Below are 15,858 nucleotides of genomic sequence, written 5' to 3' on the forward strand. Positions count from 1 at the left end.
TTTAAATTATGTCCCTAGTACAATTTTTATGACAATATTTTATTTGGAAATAAAGGTGTATTTTTTTTAGTTTATCATTATGCTTTTTCAATAATTACATGCCATTATTTGCAAAAAAAATATCTTAAAGCGGATCCGAGATGAAAAACTAACAATAACAAGTAACTTGTCTATATATCTTATCTAAAGTTTAGATAGTTTACACAGCAAATCTAGCTGCAAACAGCTTTAATAGAATATGATTTATTCCTGTGATACAATGACAGCAGCAAAAAAACCTAATCCCCTCCTCCTCCCTCCTCCCCTCTGCCTCTGAAATCTCTGGCTAGTAATACCTCCCCCTCCTCCTGCCCAGACTGAGCTCCCATGAGCCCTTGCTACTGTCTGAAAGTGCCTTGGCTCTCTGAAAACCTGTGGGCGTGGCTTCTTTAGTTTATAGGGAATTAGAGTATTAAAACAAAAACAAAAAAGTATTTGGCTTGAGGAATGCCCTATAAACAATAGGAAAGGAACACAATTATGCAATGAGTAAAAGTTGATCTCGGATCCATTTTAAGGAAACTATTTAATCATTTTTTTTTTAAAATGCTGCCACTTTGGCTCTTTTTTTTCTGGTGTCCTACTTTAATAACTATGTGGATGGGGGAGGCGGCAGAAGGGGTTAATGGCTAAGGTCTCTATCACAGTAGGATGTTGCGTTTTGATGCAACGTTAAAGTCGCAACGCAAATTACAACGCAACGCCCCAAAAAAGTTGCACCGCAACTTAATGCCCGGTTATTGTCGCATACAGTAGAGCATACAGGCAATGAACATTATGCTTCCAAGTTATTACTGAGCATGTGCAAACAGTCTAACCCAGCTAATAACGTGTATAACGCACTGCATGCAGTACCTTCACTTAACGTGCAGCGTTAGACACCAACGCAGCGTGTGCACTGTGAAAGGGGCATTGATTTTTCATTGCAGTGAGTTATTCTGCATTAAATGTTGTTTTAACGTGCAGCTTTAACGTCGCACTGTGAAAGAGGCCTAAAGGAGATTTATTTTTTAATGTATTTTTTTACTGTATTATTACGTTTGTCCACTAGATGTCCCCACATCCTGGGTGCTTAGAATACCGAATCACAGTGTTCTGAGTTAATAGAAAGTGAAAGTTTGCATGTGTTTACAAACTTTCCATGAACAATCACTGCTATTGCCTGAAGCAGTGATCATTCATTCATCAGGCACTTTGATTGGCTTTGGGAACACATTTTCAGGCACCAATCAGTTCTCTAATGGGTGACGACAGAGGCAACTGCGGGTGTGTGCATGATCGTGAGCGGCGATCATAAATGCGACGATATGGCGGCATTCATAAATGCGGCGATATGTACTGTATACGGCCCTGGTCTGCAAGTGAAATAATTGGAAACATATTTGCAATGTGGTGGTCAGCTGTACTAATGCTTTAGTTTAGTTTATACAGTCTGTAGGGCCGGCGCTACCATAGGGGCAAAGGAGGCAGCTGCCCCAGGGCCCCAGAGCTTGTAGGGGCCCCCAGTGGCTACAAGAGGGAAAAAAAATTCAAATCGGCCTTATAGTTTTTGAGAAAATCGATTTTAAAGTTTCAAAGGAAAAAAAATAAAAATTTAAAAACCTGCCGACTTTAATGGTTAATAGCAAATCCACCTTAAATGCTAGAAACCCTAAATTTGCAGGATATGTTAAGGAGATCATTAGGAATAAGAGGAAAAAAACAATTTTTCAAAAAGACCTTATAGTTTTTGAGAAAATCGATTTTAAAGTTTCGAAGGAAAAAAGTATACTTTTAAATGCGGTAAATGTCACTTTTAGTAACAAACCTAACGGTAGTGTAATTTTACATGCATTAAACGAAAGCGCAATAAATTTCCTGACGGGGTTTCCAGGGGGTCTATACGCAGCCGCAGCGCTTTGGCCAGGGATCGCTATACAGCCGCAATATGGCTGTATGAAGATCCCTGGCATTTTTTCCTATTTTACCAATATTTTTTTTTATGTTTAGAGTGTGGGAATTTAAAAAAAAAATTATGTGGGGTCCCTCCTCCTGAAACTTTTTAACCCCTTGTCCCCCATGCAGGCTGGGATAGCCAGATTGTGGAGCTCCGACCGATTGGAACTTCACACCCTGACTATACCAGCTGCAAAAAATTTTGTTCCGGGGTATATGTTGGGGGGGCCCCCCAGGTTTATTTTGCCCTGGGGCCCCATTGTTGCTTAAACCGGCCCTGACAGTCTGTACAATGAGAAGATGTGTTCTAAAGTATAGAATAGTGACACACCAGTAAGTGAATGCCCCCTGACCCTGTCTGCAGGTGCAGGGCTGAATGGTGCCTAAGTATAATGATCAAGTGAATTTGGAATTATGTTCCACATTCAAACACCAACACTACCTGGCAGTGTGTGTGTGTGTGTGTGTGTGTGTGTGTGTGTGTGTGCACAGACGCCTGTATGTAGATGTATTTCTAAGTCTGCTTCGTGTATGAGCAACGTTCCAGTGCTTAGATTGATGTCCATATTTTCATATCATCACTAAACAGGAGAGGAAATAAGATTCTTTGAAGGCTGCCACCTCTCAATGTGATAAACCACAGGAAATTACTCACTAGACTTCCTAGTCTCACAAAGAAGGGGGCAGGGACTCAGATGTCCTGTATACATCTAGGGAAGCCTGAGGTTTCTTTTCAATTACTTTGCATTCGTATGAAATTACGTATGAAAGTACTAATCGACTAACCTATTAGCCACCCTCACTAGATTTCAGTATGACCCAGAAGAGGGCTTCAATCTTCCACCACATAACAGCAGAAATCCAGTCAAGGTTTACTGGATGGTTTATGATATCTTTAAAATTAGGCATACACTATGCAATGTAAACTCAACCTGAAGAAAATCGATGAACAAATATCGGTCGCTTTACTGTCTTGCTTGATGCCCACACCTACTGCTCACCAACTGTGCCACCCATGCCACCACCTGCACTCAACTGATAAAGTGGCGGCCTGTTTGATGGACTTTTTCAGGTCAAAATTGTCTGAGAAAGGCCTTAGTTTTTTTGCTTGATTCATTATTTTGTTATCAATCTTAACTCCAGTGATCTCCCCTGATGCCATTGTTTGCCCTGCTCCCCCAACCAACGTAACGCAGGAGATGCAACACAGCTTGTCATCTGCTACACAGTGTGTGCATCCTGGCTCAGCGATGTCGCCCAAGGGGATCAAGTCCTGTAACGTGGACACCTGTACCTGGCTAAACTATACTGGGGGACATCTGTAACTGGCTAACACATAGGATCGGGACTCAGCATCATGACTTCAAGTCCCGATCCACCGCATAGAGAATAGAGGAGGCAATGCAGTGATCACTGAACAGAGGCACGGTAATTAACAGCGCCGTGAATCAGGGGCAATTAGGGGTTGGGGGGCACCTATGCTAGCTCACCTATTGCTGGCTAACGTATATACCCGAGACACCTCAATCTAGCTAACCTATACTGGGGGTCACCTATAGCTTAGATAACCTCCTGAGCTGCATGTCCGACACTGTGTCAGGCATACCGCTTTTAGCTACATTTTCTTGCCCGACGCAGTGTCAGGCATACCGCCCAAGAGTTTAATCCCCTTAGAAAAACATATTGCTTAAAAGAATAGTATTTTGGTGTTCCTTTTTTTTTTTTTAAGATGGGTTGTTGGGGAAGGATCAGCAGGTGTAAAATTCCCAAACATGTGGAACTGTAGAGAAAATGGCATAATGAATCCAATTGCTTATGGTTTACAATATTAATTTACTGTATACATTTGCCCATTGTAAAATCTTTCATCTCCCTAATTTACATTCTGAAATTTATCACTGGTGGTGACATTTTTAATCCTGTTAGGTGAGGAATCCTTGGGAATAGAGCATTTCTACTACTATCAAAGAGAACAGAGCATTTTCCCCAAAACTTTTAGGAATACTGCGTTTCCCTGCCTACATATTATAACAGTGCTGGACAATTGGGTGCAGAGTGAGACGAATGACGGCTCACCCTGCTGCCGCTAAAATTCCTGGCGGGATTAAATACAATTCACCCTTCAAGTCATAGCAACTTGGGGCAGACCCGTAATTCAGGGTCCAGCTATTGCCGTCACACAGACTTGACTATAGCATTGCAGCTATAGCTGCGCCCAGGGCCGGACTGACCATTAGGGCACTCGGGCACGGACCGAGGGCCCGTGGTCAGGGGGGGCCCGCCACCCGCCATAGAACCCTGAGCAGCCAGGAGGGGAGACAGCCAGTGAAGGAGGGCGATGGGCATAGCAGCGGAGAAGGGGGGAAGTTTCCCCCCCCTCCTCTCACCTTGGGGCCCCCCTTCCTGGCTCTCCCCTCCGTAATCTGTAATGTGTCGGACAGCTGGAAGCGGCTGACAGCAGGCGGAGACGCTGTTCAGCCACCGGAGGGATCGCTGATCTGTGTGCAGCTAGTCTGGGCTTGAGAAGCCCAGACTAGCTGCACACAGATCAGCAATGCCTCCGGTGGCTGAACAGCGGTAAGTCTCCGCCTGCTGTCAGCCGCTTCCAGCTGTCCGACACATTACAGATTACGGAGGGGAGAGCCAGGAAGGGGGGCCCCAAGGTGAGAGGAGGGGGGGGGGGAAACTTCCCCCCTTCTCCGCTGCTATGCCCATCGCCCTCCTTCACTGGCTGTCTCCCCTCCTGGAGACACCTACAAGCCTGGCTGCATATACTGGGGAGACCTATACACCTGGCTGCATATACTGGGGGCACCTATAGACCTGGCTATACTGGGGAGACCTATACATCTGGCTGCATATACTGGGGGCACCTATACACCTGACTACATATACTGGGGGCACTTATACACCTGACTACATATACTGGGGGCACTTATAGACCTAGCTACATATACTGGGGGCACTTACAGACCTGGCTATACTGGGGAGACCTATACACCTGGCTGCATATACTGGGGGCACCTATACACCTGGCTACATATACTGGGGGCACTTATAGACCTAGCTACATATACTGGGGGCACCTATAAACCTGGCTATACTGGGGACACCTATACATCTGGCTGCATATACTGGGGGCACCTATACACCTGACTACATATACTGGGGGCACTTATACACCTGACTACATATACTGGGGGCACTTATAGACCTAGCTACATATACTGGGGGCACCTATAAACCTGGCTATACTGGGGACACCTATACACCTGGCTGCATATACTGGGGGCACTTATACACCTGGCTATACTGGGGAGACCTATACACCTGGCTATACTGGGGAGACCTATACATCTGACTGCATATACTGGGGGCACCTATACACCTGACTACATATACTGGGGGCACCTATAGACCTGGCTATACTGGGGACACCTATACACCTGGCTACATATACTGGGGACACCTAAAGACCTGGCTATCTATACAGGAGACACCTATAGACCTGGCTATCTGTACTGGGGACACCTATAGGCCTGGCTACCTATTCTGGAGACACCTGTAGACCTGGCTACCTATACTGGGGACAGCTATAGACCTGGCTATCTTAACTGGGGACATCTATAGACCTGGCTATCTTAAATGGGGACATCTATAGACCTGGTTATCTATTCTGGGGACACCTGTAGATTAGGCTATTTATACTGGGGACACCTATAGACCTGGATACCTGCACTGGGAAAACCTATAGACCTGGATACTTCCACTGGGGATACCCTTTGACCTGGTTACCTATACTGGGGGCACCTATTTTGGGGGAACTGCTGCCAGATTAACTATTTTTGGGGAACTGCTGCTGCCAGATTAAGTGTATTTTGAGAAACAGCTGCCAGATTATGTGTATTTTTGGGGAACCGCTGCCAGATTGTGTATAATGGGGGAACTGCTGCTTCCAGATTCTGTGTATTTTGGGGGAACCACTGCTGCTACATGTATTTTTGGTGATCCGCTGCCAAATTATGTATATTTGGGGGAACCGCTGCTGCCAGGTAACGTCTATTTTGGGGGAACGACTGCCATATTATCTGTATTTTGGAGGAACCTCTGCCAAATTGCATGGATTTTTGGTGAAATGCTGTCAGATTGCATGTATTTTGGGGCGAAACACTATGGCAGAGTTCAAACTTCCCCAGCAGACCTTTTACACCACTGCTAAGGTCATGTATATTTTGCCCCACCCATGACCACGCCCACATTCTGTTGCGTGACAACACCCATTTTTTGGCGCGGTTTTTGTCACTGTGTAATATCTCAATATAACATATTTACTGTTGTCAATAAATGATTATATCTTAGTCTGTAAAAATATAACGTGAAAGGTGGGAAACACTGGTATGGGTGCCCCATAATCTCCTATTGCCCGGGGGCCCCATGAGTTGTCAGTCCGCCCCTGGCTGCGCTGCGCCAATACTTGTTGCTATGAGCTGCTTCCCGTTTCCCCTACTATCTTATGGAATAGAGCATTTACATACTATCTAAAGATGGCCATACATCAAATCTAATCACAGAAAGATCTATCGGCTGCCCACACACTGCACACCAATATCCAATAGATTTCAGCAAGAAATCTATTGGAAATTGTCTTGCTGCTGCCCCCCAAGTGTATATGTGTCCCCAATTGTCCAGGGGTGTAACAATAGCCCCTGCAAGGGATGCAGCCGCAGGGGGGCCCTTAGGGAGAGAAGCCTGAGGGGGGCCCCTGGTTCTGGGGCCCTCCAGGGACATGTTTAGGGGCAGGTGGGGGTGCAGCGCAAGAAGAGGAAGTAGCAGGCACAAAAAGCAGCAAGGAGGAGGGCCAGACTCCCCCCCACCTCGTGCTACCATCAGTGCCCCCCCCCTCCAGCAACAACAGCTGAGAAGGGGCTCCATCCAAAGTTTCGCACGGGGGCCCAGTGATTTCTTGTTACACCCCTGCTCTTGTGTGCAGTGTTGAAGGCTCACCTGTACACCAGCGTGTAACCTGGCCTGCTACATTTTCTGGCATCACAGTGAGCGCCTTTACCCAGTGCTCAGGGCCCAGGGTTCTAGACTTTGCTGCCTGAGCCAACTTATGAGTATTCGCCCCTCCCTTCTGCTGTGCAAGCCAAATGAAACACTGCTGCTCTCCTGCCTCCCCCCTCACTGTCAGACTCCTCACACAGAACAACAAGCTGCTTTTCCCCAATGATGACCTCTTCAGATCGCTCTCCTCTCGCTTCTCCTCCTACTCTGACTGCGTGCTGTAAGTGTCACACAGTACAAACATGCTGCCCCTGTAATCTCTGCTCCTGATGCAAATGTTTCACCTTGTTTCATAAGAGAATCGATGAGCACGCTATCAGTACTTTACTTGCATTAGCTGGCAAGACCCATGCTTCCTGTGTAAGCTGCTGCCTGGTTACTAAGGGAATTGCCTGTGATCTGTGACACTTGCTTGTGCATGGCTGCAACACTACAGTCTGTGCTCGATTGCTGAAGTATTGAAAAGAAAAAAATACCTCCCAATTATTGACTAAATTAGGATATAGTACTATAGTATATTGTATGTGCTTGAGTATGACAATTTCTGATATAGTAAACTTCCGATATATTAAACTGCATTGCCCGGTGCCTTGGAGTTTACTTTAAAGGGATTCTACTATATGTTAGAGAACAGAACATTTCCCCCACTATTTTAAGGAACATAGTATTTCCCTATGTCATTTTGTATTAAAATGTTTTATCAACATTTTGGGACTCCTTTTGTTGTTAAAAATTGTGGCCTGCTCCAATGGCCCTAGTGCTAACGTGCTAAGTCTGTACTTACTGCTCTGTACTCTGGAACTTAAAGGATACCCGAACTGAAATGTGACATAATGAGATAGACATGTGTATGTACAGTGCCAAGCACACAAATAACTATGCTGTGTTCCTTTTTTTCTTTCTCTGCCTGAAAGAGTTAAATATAAGGTATGCAAGTGGCTGACTCAGTCCTGACTCAGACAGGAAGTGACTACAGTGTGACCCTCACTGATAAGAAATTCCAACTATAAAACACTTTCCTAGCAGAAAATGGCTTCTGAGAACAAGAAAGATGTAAAAAAGGGGAATTTCTTATCAGTGAGGGTCACACTGTAGTCACTTCCTGTCTGAGTCAGGACTGAGTCAGCCACTTACATACCTGATATTTAACACTTTCAGGCAGAGAAAGAAAAAAAGGAACACAGCATAGTTATTTGTGTGCTAGGCACTGTACATACATATGTCTATCTCATTATGTCACATTTCAGTTCGGGTATCCTTTAAAGTGGGATAAAACTCTGACATAACATTAAACAAAAATGTGTTTTACTATGTTCTATTATCTATACAGTTACCATATTTGCTTTTGTGCACAAGTAATATTGTCTGTTTACAAAGTGCAGTTTATCTGCTCTGAAAACTGCCATTGCGTTTTATTGCATAGCTGCTGCATTTATACTGTATATTGTAATGTAGCTAGTGATCACTTCTTGGCTCTCTGCTTCTACTGCAGACAGAGTACATTTTCAGCACCGCTAGGAATGTATACTAATTGGAGCAGACAAAGGAATGTAAACAAAAGATGACGTTATCACCTCTTCAGATGCATCAGCAAGCTTTCCATTGAAGAAGCAAGTGCTGTGTTTAACTATTTGAATGCTGTTCTTCTACAATTTTTTGTGGTAGTAGCTTTTATGCTGTAAATAATCTTTTTGAGCAAAGAAGAAATGCTGAGTTTTATACCACTTTAATATATTAATCCCATGCTGCCTATAAACTCGCTGTGCAAATCGAGTATAGTGGATTCGGTAGTATGCTCTCTGCTTTCCTTCCTGCATCAAATGGTGTGCCTCTAAAACCATTCCCCTGCCATCACTGGCAGAGAAGCAAAGTTCTGTCACTGCTTCCTGTGTATGCCTGAGCTCTGGAAGTGCTGGAAAGTACAATGATTTAGAGAAGGAGCTTACAGGTAGCACAATATGGGCACATCAGAAACATGGGAAGCACCAGCAAGGAAGCAGTTAAGTTCATATGAAACTGACATACTGTGTATGTATATATATATGCAACCAGTGCTCATCCTGTAAAAGATCAATTGTGTAAAAATACTCGCAGTACACGCAAACTAGAGTGCCCAAAACAACTGTTTTATAGCAATTGGGAACACTGGAAATCCATGTTGGATTGCCATTGTTTTTTCTTGCTCCTACTGTACTATCCGCACTCCGGTGGAAGGAACTTGACTAAAGGCCTGTACACACGCAGGGGCGTAGCAATAGGGGGTGCAGAGGTAGCGACCGCATCGGGGCCCTTGGGCCAGAGGGGCCCCGAAGGGTCCACCCTCTATCACAGTATTAGCTCTCTATTGGTCCTGTGCTGGTAATAATCACTTCTATAGATACTTTGAATAGCAGTAATCCTTAACACACTGTTCCCCATCCCCTTCTTGCACCTCTGACACTGGGGTTGTCCATGGCAGGTTTTGGTGCGCCGTATTAATTGTTATGTATAGAGTGCTTGGGGGGGCCCCATGTAAAACTTGCACCGGGGCCCACAGCTCTTTAGCTACGCCACTGTACACACGCCTGTTTAAGTTGGCTGAGGTGGCCGATAACAACTGCCTCAGCCGATAATGAGATGTGTGAAGGGCAGCCGGCAACCCCCCTTTCCCCAACCCCCAAGCGATCCGATGGTGGACCTACTCACCCCCAGCTACGCTGATCCCCCCACCGATCCCATTGTTCGCGCCGCTCCCCCACCCGTCGCATGATGTCACACATGCGCTGCTTGTCTGCCCTCCACCGTTACCTTCCCCAAACACTGCATAACAACACAGTGCGGCACCAGCTACACAGCTGACACGCAATTGTTCAGCCCAGCCCAGCGATGTCGTCCTAGGAGATCAAGTACAGATATGCTGCTTGACTCTGCTAAGCAGTACATTCAACCGCATGGAGGAGAAAGGTAAACAGAAGGCATCCCGCTCCAGCTTGCAACAAGTTACAATAGTGGTTGACTCTATTGAGAAGGCCACCTATGACAGCAGGCAGACACTAGCTTGTCAACCTAAACAGTCTTGAAAAATATTTTTTGTGACAAAAATCTAGTTTTCAAATATTTTTTTTAGAAAATATTTACCCAAATCAACTGTTAACTGTGGTTTTCTTCATTTACATGCTCTACATTTTTAATTTGATATGGATCCATGTTTGATGAATTTAACAGGTTTTTCTTTCAATGTTTTAAACAGCCTAGAGTTACACCTGAAGGGGAGTACCTACCACTGGACCATACAGATATCAATGTTGGGTTTGACAATGGTACAGACAGAATCTTCCTGGTGTCTCCAGTGACCATTGTCCATGAGATCGATGAAGACAGCCCTTTGTATGAGCTTGGTAAGGCTGAACTGGAGGCCGCTAACTTTGAGCTAGTCGTCATCCTTGAAGGCATGGTAGAGGCTACGGCCATGACCACACAATGCCGAAGCTCTTACCTTCCATCGGAGATACTTTGGGGTTGCCGCTTTGAACCTGTTCTGTTTGAGAAGCGTAATCACTATGAGGTGGACTATCTACACTTCCATCGTACCTACGAGGTTCCCAATATACCAGCATGCAGTGCTAAAGAGCTCACCGAAAGGAAGTATTCCATGGTAGCTCGCACTTCGTTCTGCTATGAGAACGAGGTAGCCCTTAACTGCATCTGTGATGAGGTGCCACCTGCACTTGTGGATACAAGATCATCGAATCCCGACTTAGCTCTTGAGTTAGACATGCTTAGGGTTGTGGATCCCCTAGAAGAAATATTACTAACATGAACTACTGTATGGTTCTTTCTTGACCATTAAATGTCAGGGTATGGTGGCAGCACAGCAGAGATCTGCTACAGAAAATTAAGGACAATTTCTCCACTTCATCTTCTACAGGAAAAAAAGATTACTGTTTCAGGGGGGAAACATTCTATTTGCTGGACAATGTTGAAGATATTACTGGTGGGTGGAAAAAACCTGCTCCTGATCCTTCTCGAACACAGAGCTTTGTACAAGTGGTCAGTGGCTACTCAAGTCATTTGCTGTACTGACTCTAGATTGCTTTATTTCATTTCCTCCCTCTCTGCAAATGCAGCTCTTGCACTTTGCTGACCGTAAGAAAAAGCCAAGAGTTTACCACAAATAATACAATATTAGCCTTTCAGTCATCTCAAAGCATCAGCAAACTAACCTTGTGATAAATTTCTTCTTATAAAAGACAAAGGTGTCTTGTTCATGGTAGGAGATCACTTTATTGACTTCTGTGAAGTGTAGAATTAAGATTCTCCCCAGATATCATAAGTGTATTTGCTGAGTCTTTCAAATCAAAAATAGGAGAAGAGCCAACTATAACCAAGCACAAAAATAAGCCATATGTTACTAGCACGGTTTACTTGGCTGAGGGAGCCATTTTGAATCTTGACCATAAAATTCAATAAGCTTTATTAACACAAATACAGAAGACGTTATATATATGAAAAGAAATTGTCTCAGGGTACAAAATGGCTGTCTTAAAGTGTAGGGGAACCAGGTACATGGTAAACATTTATTAAATGAAACCATTTAAAAAGATGTTAATATACAACATATTAGTTAAATGAAAAACTTTTTTAAAGATATAAGAAAACTCAAAAAAGAAAATGCATAAGGAGTATATGTTACAGCATGAATGCTAGCTATCAAAGTTTTTAATTTTTTTTTACTAGGATAACATACATCTCAAAATGTGCTTATACATAAGTGTGCTTATAATTGCTTAAAGCGAGTTTTTTTTATCAATAATACATTGTCTGTGCATTACTCACAGACCTCCACCCCACTGCAAAATCTGGCAAATACTTTACTGTGCACTGCAGACTGCCTGAAAGAAAGTTTCAATAACACAGATAGTGCAGTATTGTGCTTTATACACAAGATGGCACCCCATGACTTTGCCAGGATGGCCTGTGTCCAGAAACAGTCCTGGGCACAGAGTAACAGCATCTACTGTACACACTGGAGATGACGTGTGTATCTAAAAAGGGGTAAAAGTGAGTACTGCAAGTGTATTACATCATTGACCAAAGGTCTCAAGTAAGTCAATTAGCACACTTAAGAATAGGTACACTTAAGGAGTTTTTTTAACACAAAGATTTTCAGGGTTGATTTTGTTATTTTACGTGGCTGACCAAACTTTTAGGCTGCTGCTGACTGATAAATAAGTCTTTCCGTATAAGGTCTGAAATGTCTAATTTAGCTGTGCTAGAATCCTGAGTGATTTTTTAATTTTTTTGAGTGGAGTGCAGGGATTTTCAGCTAAGTTTTCAAGGTAGAGTTAGGTGATGTCATGGGCTGGCAGGTGACTATTACGCTTAGGGAAACTTGAAACAGAATGATGTCAAATTGTTGCATCCTCTTTAATCACATATACTGAGTGCCAAATGTAAACAGTCGCAGAGAAAAAGTGGATTAACAAATCACTGCCAAGCCCATCACAAGTTCACAAGACCATTTTTTTACAGAGCCCAAACTGAAGAGCCCTTGAGCTGCTATACATCTCACCTATCGCCAATGTGACACTCAAGTAAGTACAGTTATTTACAATTATTTGCACCAACCAATAGCAACACATCAGGTGTTTTTCATTACCCTCAAAATGGTGGTAAATAATTAAAGTGAGCCTGACATAAATAGGTGTTTGTTGTAATGTGAAATCCCGCTCTGAAACTGCTATGATAGTGAGGTTTTATCTGTCAGGGAAAGGGGTTTGTCCTTTTTTATTACTATTATTTTTGCTGTATGTCTTTGTGAGTGAAGAGTGTCCAATACAGTGTCAAGCTATGGAACTGTATAATCTGCTCCCTAATGCCAGGTAGACTGGTACACACCTCGCAATTTCCTGTCAGATGGGTGGAATTAATTATTTTCGACAAGTCCAATCTGATTTCCAATCATTTTTCTGATCAATTTTTTTGATCACTTCTATACAAAATCTATCAGAAAAGCGATCGGACCTGTCTGTCTGATGAGAAATTGCATGGTGTGTACCAGGCATAACTCATTGCTGACAGAAGATGCGCGTACATCTGTCAAATAACAAAGGTACTATTATGAATACATCAAAAGAAAGCTAAACGATTTGTCACATGTGGGTTAGCAGAACATTTTAGTGACACTGGTCTCAGGCAGTAAACTAAAAGCATCTGACGGGTTCTTATAGTATGAAGCACAATACTGTGAAGTAACAGGGCTGGCATCCTAGGCAGGTAACACAGTTTCAGAGGGGAGACTAACATTGTTACAAATGCGTATTTATGAATGGCACCTGTTGAAGCAGAGCTCCAGGAAAATATTACACAGCAACTCTTTTACCCATAGCTCACTACAGCTTAGTAAGGCCTCGTTCAGACTATACGCGCTGCCGTCCGCATTTTGGCAGCGCGTATAGTGTGCGACACGCAAGAACGGTAGAAGGGCATAGACAGCCCTTCTACCGTTCCCATCATATGCGCTGCGTGGCAGCGCGATTGCGCTATCGCGTGCTGCACGCATTTTTGGGAATCGCAGCGCAGATCCCATTCATTGTAATGAATGGGATCTGCAGCGCAGCGCATAGTAGCGCAGATGGCGTGCGATCGGACGCGTTGCGTTCCAATCGCACAGCCATCTGCGCTAAATGATGTGAACGAGGCCTAAAGCTGAGGCAGAAACTGCATATCAGTATTGTTGTAGACTGCTGTTTTTCTGATGGAACTGTTGCACCTAAAGTTAAGTCTCAGACCGCCCTTTGTAGACTTGTAAAGCTAAGCAGAGTGTGATGATGTCACCACATAATCAGGACCAGATTTTCTATAAGACACTGTAGGCACATGCCTTATGGCGCCTTATATGGGAGAGGCGGCCCCTCCTCCTCAGATGTTGACCTCACAGTCTAATCCCTGCCTCATATCACTGACCTCATGCACTTTCACCCTAATTCTTGTCTCGCATCACTAAAGATGATATGAAACAGTGATTAGAGGGTAAGATTCTAAGGACAGTTAGTGAAATAAGGCAGGGATAACAGTTCAGAATATTTTTACTTGGGGTGTGGCCTGTGTTTAGGGACAGAGTTTAGGGCACCAGAACGCCTGTGCCTACAGGCCTCTGTGTTGTAAATCCGGCTCCGCACATAACCCCTCCTCCTGAAGAAATGCTCTCAATCAGATGTAGTGCCTCATGGGGAAACTCACTTATTTCCAGCCAGTGGAGCTGCATTTTATTTAAATAATAAACAAGGACTGGGCATCTCTTGGCTGGAGATCACTGGAGGGTTTCTAGCAAGCCTGGTCTTGAATTTTATCCATCATAAATTTGCTACTCTGTCTTGTAATGGTTAAGTCATACCGTAGCACAAGGCGCATAATTGCTGTTGTGTACATACACCTTCAATGAGATTTTCTTTTTTTTTTTATAAAACCTGCACATCCTGCATTTTTTTTTAATAAAACGCTCTTACTACTAAACTTTGAACAAGTCTTATGGTGTGATATGGCCCAGGCAGGTTTTTTAAACTTTTTCTATCAATGATGGCCAAACATCTCCAATCTCTGAATGCTTTAGCCAATCATGCCTGCTGTGTTTAAAGGACCACTATTGCGCAAGTCGTAAAAATGTAAAATACATGTAAACACATACAAATAAGAAGTACGCTTCTTCCAGCATACAATGGGCCATAAATTGCTTCTATTCCATGTTGCTGTCACTTACAGTAGGTAGTAGAAATCTGACGGAGCCAACAGGTTTTGGACTAGTCCATATCCTCATGGGGGATTCTCAGGGTTTTCTTTATTTTCAAAAGCACTTGGGTGATTGCCTGGCAATTAGTCCGACTGCCCAAAAAGTGTGCAGGGAGCAGGGGCACTGGCACGAATCTTTGTATAAATCCTTTTCAGGGAATGTCTTTATAAACAATAAAGGCTATGCTGAGAATCCACCATGAAGAGATGGACAAGTCCAAAACCTGCCAGTTCTGTCTGATTTCTACTACCTACTGTAAGCGAAGCGACAGCAACATAGGAGAATAGTAATTTATGGCTCATTTTACTTTGGAAGAAACCATCTTCTTTTTTGTATGTATTTACATGTATTTAAAATTTTACCATTTTTCACGATAGAGGTCATTAAAGAGACTCTGAAGCGAGAATAAATCAGAGCTCATAGTTAGCAGGGGCATGTGTGCCCCTGCTAAAACGCCGCTATCGCGTGGCTAAATGGAGGTCCATTAACCCCCGAAATCCCCTCCGTGCAGCCGGGGATCTCTTCCGGGTTGAGGCAGGGCTAACCGCCGCAGCCCTGCCCCACGTGCGTCTGTCAGCACGTATCTCCGCCTCTCCCCCGCCCCTCTCAGTCTTCCTTTGCTGAGAGGGGCGGGGGAGAGGCGGCGATGCGCTGCTGATAGACGCGACTAGAGGCAGGGCTGCAGCCGTTAGCCCTGCCTCTAGGAGCAGCAAAATCTACGACCAATTGGGTAGTTGATTTTGCGGGGGGAGGGGGGGGGTTGGCTAACTATGAGCTCTGAAGCGAGATTTATTCTCGCTTCAGTGTCTCTTTAAACAGGGATTGATAGCATTGCATAATCTTATTATCACTGGTAAACCAGGAGTTCTGCTTTAAACTGAATTGCCCGCTGTCTTCTGTTATGTATTGGGGAATTAGGTAGCACAATCTATTTGCCTTGAGCTCCTGCCTATGTCCATCTGCTCTGACTGGAGACCATTTTTGACATTTTCTCACAACTGTTTTTTACTCATAATGGACAGAACGGATTAGATTCTCAGAGCCAGACCTTC

General features: G+C 44.0%; 2 protein-coding genes across 3 annotated transcripts in view; one reads left to right on the forward strand and one right to left on the reverse strand.

Annotated features, from left to right (window-relative positions):
* LOC137521677 (pleckstrin homology domain-containing family A member 7-like) overlaps positions 1–11,395 on the reverse strand; it is a 327,880-nt gene extending 316,485 nt beyond the window's left edge. Inside the window, exon 1 of the mRNA XM_068241281.1 lies at positions 11,241–11,395. The gene's annotated coding sequence lies outside the window, so the exon portion shown is untranslated. The remainder of the gene's footprint in view (positions 1–11,240) is intronic.
* Positions 1–15,370, forward strand: part of KCNJ14 (potassium inwardly rectifying channel subfamily J member 14) — a 50,196-nt gene extending 34,826 nt beyond the window's left edge. For both annotated transcript variants that reach the window (XM_068241283.1, XM_068241284.1), the window contains exon 3: positions 10,268–15,370. In XM_068241283.1, coding sequence (XP_068097384.1) covers positions 10,268–10,837 — 570 coding nt within the window. In that variant the 3' untranslated portion in view covers positions 10,838–15,370. The remainder of the gene's footprint in view (positions 1–10,267) is intronic.
* The last annotated feature ends 488 nt before the right edge of the window (positions 15,371–15,858 follow it).

The sequence above is a fragment of the Hyperolius riggenbachi genome, chromosome 6 (assembly GCF_040937935.1).
Source record: "Hyperolius riggenbachi isolate aHypRig1 chromosome 6, aHypRig1.pri, whole genome shotgun sequence".
Classification (NCBI taxonomy): domain Eukaryota; kingdom Metazoa; phylum Chordata; class Amphibia; order Anura; family Hyperoliidae; genus Hyperolius; species Hyperolius riggenbachi.